Raw genomic sequence first — 16,397 nt, forward strand, 5'->3', positions numbered from 1 at the left:
AGGACCTGCTCCTGAGCCCCACCTGCATTGCTCTCTGCTTCGCTGCAGTGTCTCCTCCCTCCCTCCCTCTCTCCCTCTCTCCCTCCCTTCCTCCCTCTCCCCCCTCCCTCTCTCTCTCATGCAGAGAGCTCTGATATGTCTCTTTCTCTTTATTTTTTCAGCTCTGGGTTAATGCCGTGTTGTTTGTAACGCTTACCTGCTGCATGAAATCTCATGATGTGTTTATCTCGTCCTCCTTCCTTCCTCTCTCTCTTTCCCTCTCCCCTCCTCCCTCCTCTCTTTATCCCCATCTCTCTCTTCCTCTCCTTTCCTTTTTCTCTCCCCCTTCCTGTCTCTCTATCTTCCATCTCTCTCCCCCTCTCCCTCTCTCTCTCTCCCTCCCTCCCTCTTTTTCTCTCTCTCTTCCTTTCTCTCTCTCCCTCTCTCTCTCACTCCCCCCTCCCCTCTCTATCTCCCCCTCCCTCTCTCTCTCTCTCCCTCCCCACCTCCCTCCATCCCTCCCTCCCTCTCTCCCCTCTTCCTCCCTCTCTCTCTCCCTCTCCCTCTCTCTCACTCCCCATCTCCCTCTCTCTCTCTCTCTTCCACCCTCCCTCCTCTCCCTCCATCCCTCCATACCCCCTCCCCCCTCCCCCCTCCCCCCTCCCTCTCTCCCTCTCTCTCTGTGATTCAGTCATTGCTTGTCCCAGGGAAAAGTCCCAGTAAGTACGGACGGCGTGGGAGTGCCATAGGCATAGGAACGATAGAAGAGGTTCATGTATAACTCTTCCCTTTCTTTCTTTTCTTTCTTTCGCTCTGCTCTGCCCCTCCGTCTCCATGCCGACAGCGGCCCAGTCTGTTCACGTTCTTCGGCTTTCTGCTTTTTCTGTGTTTCAAAATCGGAGGGAAAAAAAAAAACAAAACAAGCCCCATTAGCCACGGACATTCGTCAATGTGAGTGTACCTGTCCAAACAGGTAGCAGTGGTGACGTTCCGTGTAGTAAATGTCAGGTAGATGAGGCTCATGTTCCGGTGCTGTTTGGGGATCTCCCATTGGATGCATTCTGAGGGCAGATCTGATCTTTGCTCCCATTGGACAAATTCGGAGATCACATCTCCGTTCATTGGCTTGTGATGTCACGCACACAGGTGTCAGCACTACAGCTCTGACTCACTCGGCAGTACATTATATTACAGATAATTAACAGAAGCTCTTATCCGCAGCAGCTTAGAAATCCTAAATGACTTATAAATAATTCACCCAAGATTACAAAATGAATCTTAGTGCAGGCATTAGTTCTTTGTGCCTACAAATTGTTCATTTTTAGGTCACCATGGTACAGCCTTTTGACCACCAATTAATCATGTTTTATGTAGAGTAAAAACTAGGCTAGCCTGACAGTACCAGGATGTCCCCCCCCCTCCCAATAGCACTGTTACCACACCATCATTAGTCTTTGTCATCATCAACCATTTCCAATTTTACTTTATTCTCTGATGAGACATCATACCTGCATTCAACCTCTGTAGTCATCAGTGCTATGTATGCTTCTGTATATTTACACTTGTGAACACAAGTGAATTATTTCATACACATTTCTTTAACACAAAGAATTCTCAAATAAATACATAATTCTGCTCAGTTCCTTTGAAGCCCTCTTTAGGTAAGGTCCTTACCCCCCCCCCCCCCCCCCCCCCCCCCCCCCCCGCCCGCCCCTCCCCCAGTCTGAGAGGTTAAGAGGGAGAAGGCCTAAACCGGGGATTTAGGTTCAGCCGTGGCTCGGAGAGAACAAAGCTCCTACACACAAAATGGCCGCGGCTAAGCCTCCCGGCTGCTGGGTTTAATCCCCTGGTCTTCCGTGCGCTGCGCTCAGCTCTTAGAGGGGGGGTCTGTGTGCGGCCCCCTCTGAGCCCGTGAGCACTGGGCTTAATGCAGCCCCCCCACCCCTACGCCCCCACCCCCCGATAAACCTGTCAGGTCGCGCTGATGCATCGATAGCTCTGCGTTTTATAGCCTAGCGCTGCACCTGAAGCCAGTGCGTTTTATAGCCTAGCGCTGCACCTGAAGCCAGTGCGTTTTATAGCCTAGTGCTGCACCTGAAGCCTGTGCGTTTTATAGCCTAGTGCTGCACCTGAAGCCTGTGCGTTTTATAGCCTAGCGCTGCACCAGAAGCCTGTGCGTTTTATAGCCTAGCGCTGCACCTGAAGCCTGTGCGTTTTATAGCCTAGCGCTGCACCTGAAGCCAGTGCGTTTTATAGCCTAGTGCTGCACCTGAAGCCAGTGCGTTTTATAGCCTAGTGCTGCACCAGAAGCCTGTGCGTTTTATAGCCTAGTGCTGCACCTGAAGCCAGTGCGTTTTATAGACTAGCGCTGCACCTGAAGTCAGTGCGTTTTATAGCCTAGCGCTGCACCTGAAGCCAGTGCGTTTTATAGCCTAGCGCTGCACCTGAATCAGTGTGTTTTGTAGCCTAGCGCTGCACCTGAAGCCAGTGCGTTTTATAGCCTAGCGCTGCACCTGAAGTCAGTGTGTTTTATAGCCTAGCGCTGCACCTGAAGTCAGTGTGTTTTATAGCCTAGCGCTGCACCTGAAGCCTAGCGCTGTACCTGAAGCCTAGTACTGAACCTGTTCAGAGAGCAGTTCCAGCAGTGCTGTAGCATGTCCAGGTGCATCCGTTCCGTCATTCAGGAGGTTAGATGTTCGGTTGGTGGAGGTCCCTCCACTCCACTGCAGTTTGTGGGTTTAACGTTTGATGGACCCGCTGCATTGGATTCAATCAGCATTATTCCTTGGCTTCTGACTAACATTTTCTTGCTTTTTCTTAATTTTTCTAACTTTGTTTTTTTCAATTAAACAAAGTTAGAAAAGTTTTTAAAAAACTAACAAACAAGTCAATCAATCAACAAGTTAATCAATTAAACTAAAGTTAATTGGTCAAATCCTTAATAAAGAAACAAACAGTCAAAGTTAATGTTGGATGTTGATTACGTTTGACACAAAATTCAAGGTTATTCAAGGATAAACGTATCAAATTTTTCACAGAACAAAAATGGTTCCCGTTGCACTGTGATTTCTGCAGCAGGGACCATGAGCAAAGAACCTGTCCCACGATGCACTGGGACTGACCGAGTGTCCCTGTGCGTCTCTTGCAGTCGTTGATCATCCCGGGAAAAAGCCCCACCAGGAAGAAGTCCGGTCCCTTCAGCTCCAGGCGGAGCAGCGCTATTGGGATCGAGAACATCCAGGAGGTGCAGGAGAGGAGGTGAGCATGTCAGGGGAGGTGGGTGGTGGTGGTGGGGGTTGCCCAGGTAACACAAAGCAGGTGCAGGAGAGGAGGTGAGCATGTCAGGGGAGGTGGGTGGTGGTGGTGGGGAGGGGTTGCCCAGGTAACACAAAGCAGGTGCAGGAGAGGAGGTGAGCATGTCAGGGGAGGGGGGCAGTGGGCAGTGGGGGAGGGGAGGGTTCTCCAGGTAACACAAAATATTTCAGGAATTTCTGAGAAAATTCCAGTTCTAACTTTGTTGTGAGATAATGTTTGGGCAAGAACATTCCCCAAACTCGGCATGAAGGCTTGTCTTTGATGGAGAAACAAGGGGGTAGGTGGGAGTTGGTGTTTCTCTCTTGTTTAGTCTCAACCAATCATCTTTCCTGTTTTAACTGGCCGTAACTGCGTTCAAGACAATGGATAATATCTCCCATAATGCAGTGCGGTAAAAAAAACATCCCTTCAGTGTGCTTCAGCTGTGGTATGAAGAGAGATGAGATTGTTTATAACTCACCACAACAAAAAATGTCAAAGTGACGGAAGACCTGTGCAGTTAGATCACCAGCGGCTGGGGCAAAACTAGACCGACCTCTGGAAACTGAGTTTTAAACTACATTTCAAAATTATCTAAGAGGATTATTGAATAGAGTAATCGCTCATTTCTCTAAACCGTTTTACCGAAGAGGAGCTGCCTTCAACCTACTGCTGAATACGAAGTTTAGTTTACTGTAGAGTAGCGTACTGTAATTTACTACGGCTTAATTTAGTGTAACTAGCTATAATTTAGTGGAGTGTAGAATAATGTTGTGTAGTGTAGTCTAATTTACTGTAGTGTAGTGTAGTGTAGTGCACTGTATTTGTGTAATGTAGTGTAGTGTAATTAACTGTAGTGTAGTGCCATTTAGTGTAGTGCAGTGTAGTTATTTTACTGTAGTGTAATTTAGTGCACTGTATTTGTGTAGTGTGGTGTAGTGTAATTAACTGTAGTGTAGTGTAATTTAGTGTTATGTACTGTAGTGTCGTATAATTTAGTGTAGTGTAGAGTAATTTACTGTAGTGGAGATTTGGGTAGTGCAGTGTGGTGTAATGTACTGTAGTGTAGTGTGGTTAATGCAGTGTAGTTTACTGTAGTGCAGCATCCTCTGTGGGCCTATCCTGACCCCCCCCCCCCCCCTCCACCCCCCTGTAGCAGAGAGTGCTCCCCCAGCACACAGAAGACTCAAGACAGCGGCCACATCTCCCAGGACCCCAAATCTGAAAATTCATCCAATCAGAGCTCACCTGAGGTGCCCACCACAAAGAACAGGTGAGTGGGATTTACTGTGTGCGCCACCTGTAGGCTACACCTGCTAAATTTCATTGCCTAATAAAGTACATTATGTTATATTAGTATTAATGTATGTGAGAGTGAGCGTGTGTGTACAGTAGCTCTTGTGGGGACTCAGTATTAGTGTATGTGAGAGTGAGCGTGTGTGTACAGTAGCTCTTGTGGGGACTCCGTATTAGTATTAGTGTATGTGAAAGTGTGTGAGTGTGTACAGTAGCTCTTGTGGGGACTCAGTATTAGTGTATGTGACACAGTGAGAGTGTGTATAGTAGCTCTTGTGGGGACTCAGTATTAGTGTATGTGAGTGTGTGTGTACAGTAGCTCTTGTGGAGACTCAGTATTAGTGTATGTGACACAGTGAGAGTGTATATAGTAGCTCTTGTGGGGACTCAGTATTAGTGTATGTGACACAGTGAGAGTGTGTATAGTAGCTCTTGTGGGGACTCAGTATTAGGGTGTGTGACGCAGTGAGAGTGTGTATACAGTAGGTCTTGTGGGGACTCAGTATTAGGGTGTGTGACGCAGTGAGAGTGTGTATACAGTAGCTCTTGTGGGGACTCAGTATTAGTGTATGTGACACAGTGAGAGTGTGTATAGTAGCTGTATACAGTAGCTCTTGTGGGGACTCAGTATTAGGGTGTGTGACGCAGTGAGAGTGTGTATAGTAGCTCTTGTGGGGACTCAGTATTAGGGTATGTGACGCAGTGAGAGTGTGTACAGTAGCTCTTGTGGGGACTCAGTATTAGGGTGTGTGACGCAGTGAGAGTGTGTATACAGTAGCTCTTGTGGGGACTCAGTATTAGTGTATGTGACACAGTGAGAGTGTGTACAGTAGCTCTTGTGGGGACTCAGTATTAGGGTGTGTGACGCAGTGAGAGTGTCAGTAACCCAGGTGTGCAGCTCTGCCATGTGTTGCAGGGCTCCCTCCATCCCTGAAGGTCACGACCTTTCGCGCTCATCCTCCAACGCCAGCAGCTTCGCCAGCGTGGTGGAGGAGAACGAGGCCGAAGCTACGGAGGAGTACGACACCGGCATGGTGGGTCCCGCTGGCCACACTTACCTGCTCTCTCTCACGTGTGTGTGTGTGTGTATGTGCAGCAAGTGTTAGATTAATGTGTTGGAATGTCTTTGTGTATTACCCTGTTTGTGAACTGCTCTGCTGTGTCTCATCTTGTGTGTGTGCGTGCCTGCTTGTGTGTGTGTGCGTGCGTGCGTGCGTATGTGCGTGTGTGTGTGTGTGTGTGTGTGTGTGCATGTGTTTGTGTGTGTGTGTGTGTGTGTGTGTGTGCGCGCGCGTGTGCCTGCGTGCGTGCGTGCGTGCGTGCGTGCGTGCGTGCGTGCGTGCGTGCGTGTGTGTGCGTGCGCGTGTGCCTGCGTGTGTGCGTGCGTGCGTGCGTGCGTGCGTGCGTGCGTGTGTGTGTGTGTGTGTGTGTGTGTCTGTGTGTGTGTGTGTGTGTGTGTGTGTGCGTGTGTGCGTGTGTGTGCGTGTGTGTGTGTGTGTGTGTGTGTGCTGCAGGAGAGCCTGTCCTCAGCAGGAACTCCACACAAGCGGGACTCCTTCACCTACAGCTCGTGGCTGGAGGACAGCATGAGCAGCGCCAGCACCACCAGCAGGGGGAGCTCTCCAGGTGAGCGGGCAGCAGCTGCGACTGAACTGAGGGGAGGATTTGGGAGAATGGTGGTTGCTAGGATACAGACATACTCCTTCTCATTGTCCTGTAGCATGCAATATGAAACGCTGTTACCTGGTAGAGCAATTGAGAATTAATTTTATTAATTTTTTTTGATGCATTTATTTTCACATTTAGCTAAGGCTGTGGTGTGTGTACCCACAGCGCCCGGCAGGCTGCCCCATCCCGAGGGCACTAAGCCCCCCGATCCGTCCCGCTCTGACATCCGCATCAAGCTGGAGCGGCCACAGGACCCCAAGCCTTCATCGGTGAGAAATTGGGGGGGGGGGGGGGTTACCTACTACTTCATCCACAGTACAAAAAACTGGACCAGCAGGCTCCTGAAAGACATGCTGAATCACCAGCGGGATGAGACGGTCCATCCCTCTTCCCCCTCTTCCCCCTCTCTCCCTCTCTCCCTCTCTCTTTCCCTCTTTCCTTCTTTCCTGCCCTGCTTTTTGCTCGTTCTGTCTCACGCTCCCGTGAGTTTGTTCTTTATTGTTCTGTATTCTGTATTTATAAGGCATGCATGCAATATCTGTCTGTGCAGTGTTTTATATTGTTGTCTTATATAGCCTGTCAGGATATGATGGAATATGCTCACTCCTTGGAGATGCAACACGGCCTGTTTCATTACACAGAAAGGCAGAGGTTTGAAAGCTGAAAATGGTGGTCTCCCACCGTTGCTGTTCAGACATTGAATGCACTTTACCCCTGGATGTGAGCCATTCTCACAGCTCATGGCTAGTATATGCAGTGTCTGTTCTGCGTATGAACGGCAACACAAACAGGCTCCTCTGTGACAGTAGTGAATTCCTGCAGTGTCTGTATGTGGTGTTACTTCCTGTTATGACTCTGCATGCCCTATGACCTGTGACCTGTGACCTGTGACGTTACCTGTGACATTGTGCCTTGCTGATTGGGCCACCTCTCTCTGTGCCCTTCGCTGGCCCCCTCGCCAATCCTGTCACTCGTCTGTGTGCCCCGTGCAGAACTGCTAGCCCCTCCCACCCCAGCGCTTCGTGGATGTCCATCAACAGGTCAGCCAATGGTCTCTCGGGGGAGGGGTCTAGACTTGTGATGCAGGGGCACGTGTGCTCTGACCTGCATGTGTCTGCCTGGAAGTGAACAACTGAAACGGCCACTGTGGGGGGGGGGGGGGTTCTGTTAGCCAACTGAATTCAGCCCACACCTAAAATTATGCAGACTGCTAATGTATGGTGCCCTTCTGTGGCGTACAGCACTAGTACTACATAAAAAAAGGTTTTATGATCTGTTAAATGTTATTGCCAGAGTTGGTTTATATGTTTATAAACAGCATTTTTATTTTCCCAACTTTTCTGTCCTCAATTTGGAACTCCACTATTGTATTTATCCGCACTTACTGCAGCAAACCTCCGCTACTGATTCAGGAGAGCACAGACGAGCATGTGCTCTCTTCCGAAGCATATAGTGTGCTAAGACCCAGTGTGCTATGTAGCCTGTAATTAGCTACGTAGCCTGTAATGCGCTATGTAGCCTGCACTCTGATATGTAGCCTGTGGGGTGCTATGTAGCACTGCAGTGTGCTATGTAGCCTGCACTCTGATATGTAGCCTGTACTGTGCTATGTAGCACTGCAGGGATGCTATGTAGCCTGTAGTGTGGGAGGTAGTCGTGTTCTTAATGGCGAGAACATTGGAACATTATCAGGAGTTCTGCTTCATTTGTGGCCTTCACTGTTATGCTGATGCTGATGGTGCAGCAGTAGCTGAAGAGGGGACTTGAGGTCACACCCGCTGGTGTTTTTGTATTGCGGGTTCACATGCAGTATTTCAGTAATAAAGTGACCTTTGACCCCTGACCTCTCTGGAGGAAGGCACCTGTCTGACCCCCGATGCCTCTCTGTCCGTCCCGACAGCATTCCCATCGGAAACACCCCCTCCAGGAGACGAGGCGCCCGCGCATCTTTGGCACCACCAACGACGAAGACGAGGAGGAGGAGGAGGAGGAGGAGGATGAGACCGACCCCCGCCACCAGCAGGGGCCGTGAGCCCGGCGCACGGATCGAGACTGTGAACGCGTACCCTCGGCCCTCCGCGCACCTCCTTTTGCGAACACCATTTCCCAGCAGGCCTTGTGCAGCACGCTTAGGGGGGACGGAGAGGGGGGGAGGGGCCACATCTGCACTGTGATCGTTTTTTTCCCCCGCCGTTCGTCCGTTTCGCTCGCATGTTCGTGTGATCGTCCGCTTGCTCGTTCGTTCCTCCTTTCCTTCCTTTCGGGCCTGACACGGCTTTCCTGAAAACAGCACTTTTTTAAAAAAAAATCTTTAAAAATCTTTTTTCTTTACTCTGTCAGTCGGTGGAAGTTTGTTCGTGGAGTAGATGGCAGTAGATACACGTCGTCGTGATTTTTTTTTTCGTGGAGCATCATCAGGCGTACAGAGTACAGGTCGCACAGGGTGGAGACGCCATGCCATTGGACTCCGCGTGGAGGCCGTCCGTCCAGACGCAGCGTCCGGCGCGTGAATGGCGGTACGATGAGGAGTGGCCTGTCTAACACGACGTCCAAACAGAGCCAGGTCCGCTTTTTAAACAGCCAAGGGACGACCCGGTCCGGTCGACTTTAAATCTCTTTCCATTGATCGCCAACGCACGTGTACAGTTTATCACCCAAATGCAGCACTGTGTATTCAGAGTAGATGTTAGTTACAACTGGTACCAATGATGTTGGATATAATTTATTCACAAGTGAATGTCCTCATTGTCTGTCTACTGATAAGAGGGGTTCAAGGACAGAGGCCCAAATCTCAATCTGTTGGTATAGAGTAGTACAGCAGATACTATTGCCCTTACCAATATGGTACAATGATGTAAGCCTTACTGCATTCATTAACCTCTCTGGCCTGATTAAATTAAACACGCAGGCAACCCCAGCCTCGCATATTTATTATAAGTGTACAGATGCTGGTTGTGTTTCACACTTAACAGGCTTATGGGGGGTTAAGGTGTTTTTTGGGGAAACAGACTCTCACGGTTTTGCAGTGATTGACGCTCACGGTGAGGTCAGAAGGCCCCATCGAGCCCTGTGAGACAGGTCACCTGACACAACAACGCACCTGACACAATTTGACAAAATCTCACAACAGTTTTGGGCCACAGGGGCTTACCGGGTGTCAGTTACACTAGCCTGCCCAGCACTAAGGAACCTGCCCAAACTGCTACACCCCACAATGGAGTAACTAACTGCAGGCCGGAGGATTGTTGTGTTTTGAATATTTTAAAAGTGATTTGTAAGAGGACAGCCTGAGGCTGAGCTTTTTTCTCTAAACAGATGCTCGTGAACCATTCACTCAGGCAGGGTGAAATCTTGGCTCTGATGTGACTCTGCAGACAGGGTTTTCTCAGAAGCACTCTGGGAGACGACCGTCGGCTGTTTTTTTCGAGTTAACGGTGGCAGTTTGTTTAAAACACACGCTGTGTGTTGTGGGGCAGGTGAATCACAGGTGTGCAGGCGTGGGGGGGAGTGGTTGAGGTGATTGATTGGCATTACGTAGGCTGTTACTGGGCAGTGCCTGTCTCCACAAACCCTGTCAATGCCTGGGCAGGGATCCTCCAATCCAGAGTAACTACTGCTGAGGACACGCATATAAACTTTACTTTTTTTTAAATTGAATTGTGAATTGTGTATTTCAGTTTAACTGTATGTGTTCTTTTCAGATGTACATATTGTGTGTGACAACATTTATGTTTGTGATTCTACGTGAGCTGCAGCTACGCTGGACCAGACCTTTAGCGAAGGGGCCTTGTTTGTGTGGTCTACGGACAGCCCTACTCCTCCAGCCTGCAGCTTCGCACCTCAAACTAAGGACACAAACATGGATTCTTAATGAGATGTTCCATTTTATAGCAGCTAAAGTCCATTATGGTGGGCGGTGGTGGTGGTTTATGCTTTTCACTCGAGTCAGTTTGACCTCCGAAACAGCAGGTGTAGCTGTGTTTTATTTTATTGTGCGATTATTGACCTTTCGTTTACTTTGCATGAAGTGTGGCCGCCCAAGACGAGGCCAAAAAAACAAACAAAAAAATACTGTGCACTAAATAAACATAGAAATGTAACATCGATACTGTGAAGTTCTTTGAGGTTGCCTTTAAACGAATTAACGTCCTCTGCCATGGCTATAAGTGAGAAAAAAAACACAAGCAAACATAAAAAACACCAGAGTAGCAATCAGTCTGAATGTAGAACTAATGTGATCATTTTAGCATTTAAGCCATAAGGAGGAGGATATGTCTATAGCTTTGGTACCATAAAATGTCTATGGAGAATTGCCTTGCATTATGAATATTTTCAACAGCAACAAAAAAAGAAGTATGATTTTATGATTATTTATTTGGAGGATAATGACCAACCAACCCTTTTTATTGTTACTGATCATTTGACTTTATATCCCGTAGCAGATGGATGGATGGAGGTTTTTTGCGAGACACGAAAAAGACGAAATGTGCGTTTATTTCCACCCCCGTATCAGATCTGTGGACATCCTGACTGAAGCTAGCTTATATAGCGCGCCGCGCGATCCTGAAAAACTCATTCAGACTGTGTACATTTGAACTGAGGCGGTTTATATATAAACAAACCATTCCTCGCGTGACTCCTTACCATCGTCCTCTCACCTCCCTGTATGATGTCAGCGAAGGCACGCGTTTGACCGTCGTTTGATTCGACGAGGCTTTAGACAGGCATCAAAGACAGGCCTGGCACTATGTTAATGTAATGCTACGAATTGGGTCACTGCCCTTGTCTTGAAATATCACTTTATCTACTGGAAGCCAAACGAAACATTCAATGCAATTCCAGAATGAATCGTGTCAAATTATCATAGAAGTCTTGACCTTCTCCGTAATGCATAAAAAGCAGTGGTAACAGACTAGCAATATCAGTAAGATTAATCTGTGTCCTGTGAAGCTTCTTACGCTGGTGTCATGAATGTTTTATGGTTTTTAAGTAGACCGACTAGATGCTTTCAAGATTTCTAAACCGCGTATAGGCCTGTGGCGCCCTCTAGTGTAAAGAACTTGTACATGGCCATTATTTTGTGCGGTATCTGTTTTCCCGTGTTATGGTGTGGTAGCTCCACCTGGGCGTAGAGCGAAGCGCATATCCATCCGTTCTACTGACCGCCGGACAGCTGGCCTTCCCAAACGGAAGCTGTCACCAACCCACCTCTGCACTACACTGTCCTCCATTCAAATGATTGTATTTGTGTTCTGTTGGGTTATTAAAATGCTGAAGTGAGTTCTTGTATCAAAGTCTTATTGTAAATATTGCTCTTTTTTTCTTTTGTAAATAATGCCAGAGGGAATAAAAAAAAAAGACTGGAATAAAGAAATCTGGGTATATGAGCCATTGTGTGTGCAGTGTTTTTCAGTCTTATTCAGCATGCACCAGTGTACACCACTGCCTTTTTATCCATTATAATGTGTTGTGGAGTGGAGTAACGGGGATTCAAGATGCACTGAGGGCTAAAAACACTTCAGTTTTCATAGTTTGTGTAGTTCTTTCGTGATGGATTGCAAAAAAGAAATATTTCCCCTTTTGTACACGGGTCATGACTGCAGTAGATAATTAAATGTACCATAATTTATCATAATATTGACAAATACAAATTAATCTGTGTAAGAGCTGACCGATGTTGGCCACCTGACCATAAAATGATACTGCGACCTTATTTCTTGCAGCACTGTGACTGGGCTAGACAGATGATAGCTCTTAATACTCCATGGGTGAATCACCATGATATATGACCTGAGAACAAATCGCAAGGTCGCTTATGGAGATAAAGTAAATTGATGTTCATAATAAATGTTTAATAAATATTTATTAGCTTCCAAAATAGAGAATATCATTCTCAAATAAACCATATCACATTTTATGAGAAGCATCAAATGTCCTTCCTCATAATATCTGCACATAATGTAATTTCAGTCTGGGATTGTGGAAGGTCACAGTAGTCACGTTTTAAGGTCATCAGTGCAGAGGCCATATTATAGTACTCCAAAGATCACACACAGCATTAAACAGGAGTTCATAATACAAGGCAAAATACAACATTTTTTGACAAAGCCCTTGGCTGCAAAGAGGTGCATTCACAATATCGAAATCATGATATGCATTGGTAATAGGATGGGACACGTGAATTTAGTACATGCAAGTTCTTTATTGAAAAGCTCTATTTTTTACCTTTTGCTGAAACGTTCTACAAAAGTGTATTATTATTATTATTATCATTATTATTATTATTATTATTGTTGTTGTTGTTGTTCTTGTTGTACGCCGTAGTACCGTAGTATAGCGTGTCTGTGTCCTGGAACCATATGCAGTGAATTCGCTTTTTCTGCCGACATCGTCATTGCGGAACCGAACACAGAATGTCTTGGGGAAGTTTTAGATGTCGGACAGGAAATGACGCTTCGGAGTCACATTGAACGTTAAGAAAATACAACTCTCGGTAGCTAGTTGGCTTCATAGCGGCTAGCCGGCTAGCTAGGTAAGAAATTTTCATTATGCAATGGGATATTTATTATTTCATTTAGTCACGTTTGTTTGACAATATTTAGTATGCTGGAAAATGTTTATTTTCTCCTACCATTTTGCAAGCGTTAACGTTAGATTGTTCTTGTGTGATAGCTGCTAGATGGCGTTACCTTGTATTAGCGTGGTTAGCCGTCGATGGGTAGCTTGCTAGTGAGCTAGCTCTGAGTTAAATCATTTCATAATCATAGCCATCAACTAGCTAGCTCGCTGGGTTAACGTTCTGGCTAAATGAAGTTGCTAACTAACTAGCAAGGCGATCTACTCTTGAGAATGGACCATCATAGTTAGCGAGCGTTGGATAGCTAAACAGTTTGTGAAGGCAGAATGTCTTTTAAGTCTAGCCGTGTTTGCTAGTCTCGTCACTTTATCTGGGGCAGGTTAATTTGCCGTAAAAGTTAATCGTTACAACCTGTACAGCCCAGAACCACTCTGAATCTGTTGTTAATTTCTTTTGTAACGGCTAGATTGTAAGTTCGTGTTGTTGTCTTCCAGGAAACGGCGGCCCGTTTGCTTCTAATGAATTCACACGAATTACAGTGCACGCCAAAATGTTTCTTTCGAGGGCGGCCTTGAGCTTGAATGCTATATCTAGGGTCCCAGGTGAGTCCTTAAAGTATGGAGTACTGAAAAACACGTGATTTCACTTGGTATACTTAAAACAGACAGAAACAGCACGCATAGCAGCAAGACAATGTTTTAAATCCAACTCGAGCTGGTAAAGAGCATGTTTATATATGTATAAAAGTTAACATTTATTTATCATTTCTTAAACTCATATTAAGGTATGTCTGGCACAGGATTGTAGCCTTTCAAATCTAATGCACGGAAAGGCTGACATGGTGATTTCCTCACAATTACTAGTGCTATGTATAAAAATGTGTTGCTGTGCCTCTTCTTTAGTTCTGAGCGCGGTGTTTGTAACAGAAAGGTTTTCTCTGCGCGTTCAGGTGCTCTGCAGATCCCCCAGTCAGCCGGTGTTGCCGTGCAGCTGCTCTGCTCCGCGCGTTCGTCCCCCGTGGTCGCCGGGGGCTGCCGCTACTCCGCAGCCTCCGCCGGGACCCCGCAGCCCCCCCTGCGCTGGACGACCCTTGACCCCGAGCTGGAGGAGGTCCTGGTGCCCCGGAAGCTGTCTCTGTCTCCGCTGGAGAGCTGGCTCTCCCTGCGCTACTCCCTGCCCCCCCTGCAGGGCGCCGAGCAGCCGCAGCAGCAGCCCCCCCTGGGGGACGGGGCGCCTGAGGGGGGGTCCCGGGTGCTGCCCCCCGCTGTGGAGCCCGTCCTGGGGGGGGAGGAGGGGGAGGGCACCGCCGCCGTCACCCCGCTCAGCTGCAAGAACGTTCTGGAAATCCGCCGGCGAAAGATGAACCGACACAAGTACAAGAAGCTGATGAAGCGCACCACCTTCCTCAGGAGGAAGGTGATGGAGGGGCGGAGGAAGAGGAAACAGGTAAGAGGGGAGGGCTGGGGTGTGCGTGTGTGTGCGTGTGTGTGTAGTGTGTAGTGTATAGTGTGTGCGTGTAGCGTGTGTGTAGTGGATAGTGTGTGTGTGTGTGTGCGCGCATGCGCACGTATACCTGTGTCTGAGTGTGTGTGTGTAGTGTGAGTGTGTGTGTGCGTAGTGTGTGTGTGTGTGTGTGTGTGTGTGTGTGTATGTACCTGTGTTTGTCTGTCTCTGTCTGTGTGCATGAAGAGAAAACAAGTAAGAGTGGAGGGTGTGTGTGCGCATGCGCATATATGTGTGTGCGACTTCTCCCCCTATAGATACATATTTTTTTCCCCATCAAAGTTTCTCTTGAAGAGCTGATAGTGCCTCTGCATCATGTTAGACTTTCCCATTTAAATAAAGCTATCCATGCTGGGATAGGCTCCAGCACCCCCACGAACCTGCCCAGGATAAGCGGGTATAGATGGATGGATGGATGGGTGGATGGGTGGATGGGTGTGTGTGTGTGTGTGTTTGTTTGTGTGTGTGTGTGTTTGTTTGTGTGTTTGTTTGTTTGTTTGTTAGGCTTGTCATGGGTCAGGCTGCTCAGGTGATAGGCTAATGCGGTGAGACCTGAAGTTTGATTGCTAGTGTGTGGTGGGTCTTATTTTGCCCGCTGAATGTTAAGGGAGGGACGTGTGGGACGTCCCGTGTGTTGGTGGTTTTTTGGGGGAAGGGGCAGGGTTGTGGGTCGATCCTCCCGCTGACCCGGCTTGTTTGGGCTGCAGATCCGATTCGAGAGGGACTTGAAGAGGATCTGGACTCGCGCAGGACTGAAAAGTGCGCCCGAGGGGTGGAGCGCGCCCAAGATCTACGTCCGACAGTACCAGAGCAAGAAGGACTGAGACACGCGCACACACACACACACACACACACACACGAACACACACACACACACACCAGAGCAAGAAGGACTGAGACACACGCACATACACACACACACGAACACACACACACACCAGAGCAAGAAGGACTGAGACCTCTGTACCAACCGCTTACACACACACACACACACACACACACACACACTCTCACCAGAGCAAGAGAGACGAAGACACGCGCACACACACACACACACCAACCCATCTCACACAAACACACACACACACATACACTCCAGATCAAGAGAGACTGAGACCTCTGTAGCAACCGCTCACACATACACACACGCACGCACTTAACACACACACACAGATACAGACATACGTCTGACCTCTGTGCCAGCCGTACTCTGTCACCCCTGCACACACACCCATACCACACATCACAAACACACACGTGTGTGCACTACCTGGAAACCGCCATACCTCCGTACCGTGTCACATGCTCGCTGGAGTCTGACTAACGATTTCACCCCAGGAGCAGCAGCTAGGAGTGTACAGAGACTGGCACACTGCCTCCACTGAGGGGCATCAGGCTGGCACTGCCTGCTGTGCTACACGTGTCCTCTCGAGCCAAGCTCACTGTGTACAGGAGATCCCCGAAATAAATAAACCGTTCTTCTCGCCTGAATCATAATCCAGCTGTAGTGATTTAATCTGGTTCTCAGTTAACAGCCATCACCATTTAAAAAAAAATGTATTTGTTTTTTTTTTGTGTTTGGCTGAGAGGAGAATGAATCCTTTCTTTTGCTTTAGCCTAGATTTTTAGACTGTTATGCAACCACACAAAAGATTCGCTAGGGGTCAGCAGCGTTGAAAATTAAAAAGTTTTGCCAAAGATTCCTGCTTTGTTCTGGAGACATGGAGAAGTCCTTTTTCAACAATTTTTCAGGTCGTTTGAGAAAACAGACCACATGACCTGGTGCTTGTACAGAAATTGCAGCAAAATTAAATGATATGGTTTTTAAATTTTTATTTATTAACTGCAGTTTTGCTGCCTTAAATTGAGAATCGGAATTACTTTTTAAATCCGGTCGTGACACGATGAAATATTCCATATTGTCATTACCCGTCTAACTTTGAGTTCTTAGGACTCGTTGTGCAAGCTCGCAGTTGAAGCCTGTCTTGCCGCTTTCGATTCCTGTGATTTATTTTGTGTGTGTATATATATATATATATATATATATATATATAATTATTGATAATATTCCATAACCACT

At 47.5% G+C, this 16,397-nt stretch overlaps 2 protein-coding genes across 22 annotated transcripts in view; both read left to right on the forward strand.

Annotated features, from left to right (window-relative positions):
• The window catches only part of LOC118207422 (rap1 GTPase-activating protein 1-like), a 119,438-nt gene extending 107,814 nt beyond the window's left edge, over positions 1-11,624 (forward strand). For 8 of the 20 annotated variants that reach the window (XM_035380969.1, XM_035380968.1, XM_035380974.1 and 5 more), the window contains 7 exons: positions 671-748; positions 3,128-3,237; positions 4,430-4,546; positions 5,468-5,603; positions 6,084-6,195; positions 6,376-6,506; positions 8,138-11,624. In XM_035380969.1, the coding sequence (XP_035236860.1) occupies positions 671-748; positions 3,128-3,237; positions 4,430-4,546; positions 5,468-5,603; positions 6,084-6,195; positions 6,376-6,506; positions 8,138-8,269 (816 nt within the window). In that variant the 3' untranslated portion in view covers positions 8,270-11,624. Of the gene's footprint in view, positions 1-670; positions 749-3,127; positions 3,238-4,429; positions 4,547-5,467; positions 5,604-6,083; positions 6,196-6,375; positions 6,507-7,229; positions 7,278-8,137 lie in introns of all 20 variants that reach the window. The other 12 variants (XM_035380966.1, XM_035380980.1, XM_035380976.1 and 9 more) reach the window with 11 other exon arrangements.
• A 1,003-nt stretch (positions 11,625-12,627) lies between these two features.
• On the forward strand, positions 12,628-16,146 carry aurkaip1 (aurora kinase A interacting protein 1). Of its 2 annotated transcripts, XM_035380985.1 has the most exons (5): positions 12,628-12,769; positions 13,309-13,416; positions 13,764-14,260; positions 15,025-15,135; positions 15,268-16,146. In XM_035380985.1, exons 2-5 carry the CDS (start codon positions 13,365-13,367, stop codon positions 15,271-15,273), a joined length of 666 nt encoding a protein of 221 aa, XP_035236876.1. In that variant the 5' UTR covers positions 12,628-12,769; positions 13,309-13,364; the 3' UTR covers positions 15,274-16,146. The 2 variants fall into 2 exon arrangements, with proteins under 2 accessions (XP_035236876.1, XP_035236875.1); XM_035380984.1 differs by lacking the exon at positions 15,268-16,146 and having other exon boundaries at positions 15,025-15,157.
• The last annotated feature ends 251 nt before the right edge of the window (positions 16,147-16,397 follow it).

This window comes from Anguilla anguilla, chromosome 11 (genome assembly GCF_013347855.1).
Source record: "Anguilla anguilla isolate fAngAng1 chromosome 11, fAngAng1.pri, whole genome shotgun sequence".
Lineage (NCBI taxonomy): Eukaryota > Metazoa > Chordata > Actinopteri > Anguilliformes > Anguillidae > Anguilla > Anguilla anguilla.

What these genes read in the sequence shown, in the direction of transcription:
- aurkaip1 (XM_035380985.1), top strand. Translation starts at nt 13,365, where the DNA reads ATGTTTCTTTCGAGGGCGGCCTTGAGCTTGAATGCTATATCTAGGGTC. An exon ending in TGCTATATCTAGGGTCCCAG is followed by an intron (nt 13,417 to 13,763) that starts GTGAGTCCTTAA and finishes CTGCGCGTTCAG; the next exon opens with GTGCTCTGCAGATCCCCCAG. An exon ending in GGCGGAGGAAGAGGAAACAG is followed by an intron (nt 14,261 to 15,024) that starts GTAAGAGGGGAG and finishes TTTGGGCTGCAG; the next exon opens with ATCCGATTCGAGAGGGACTT.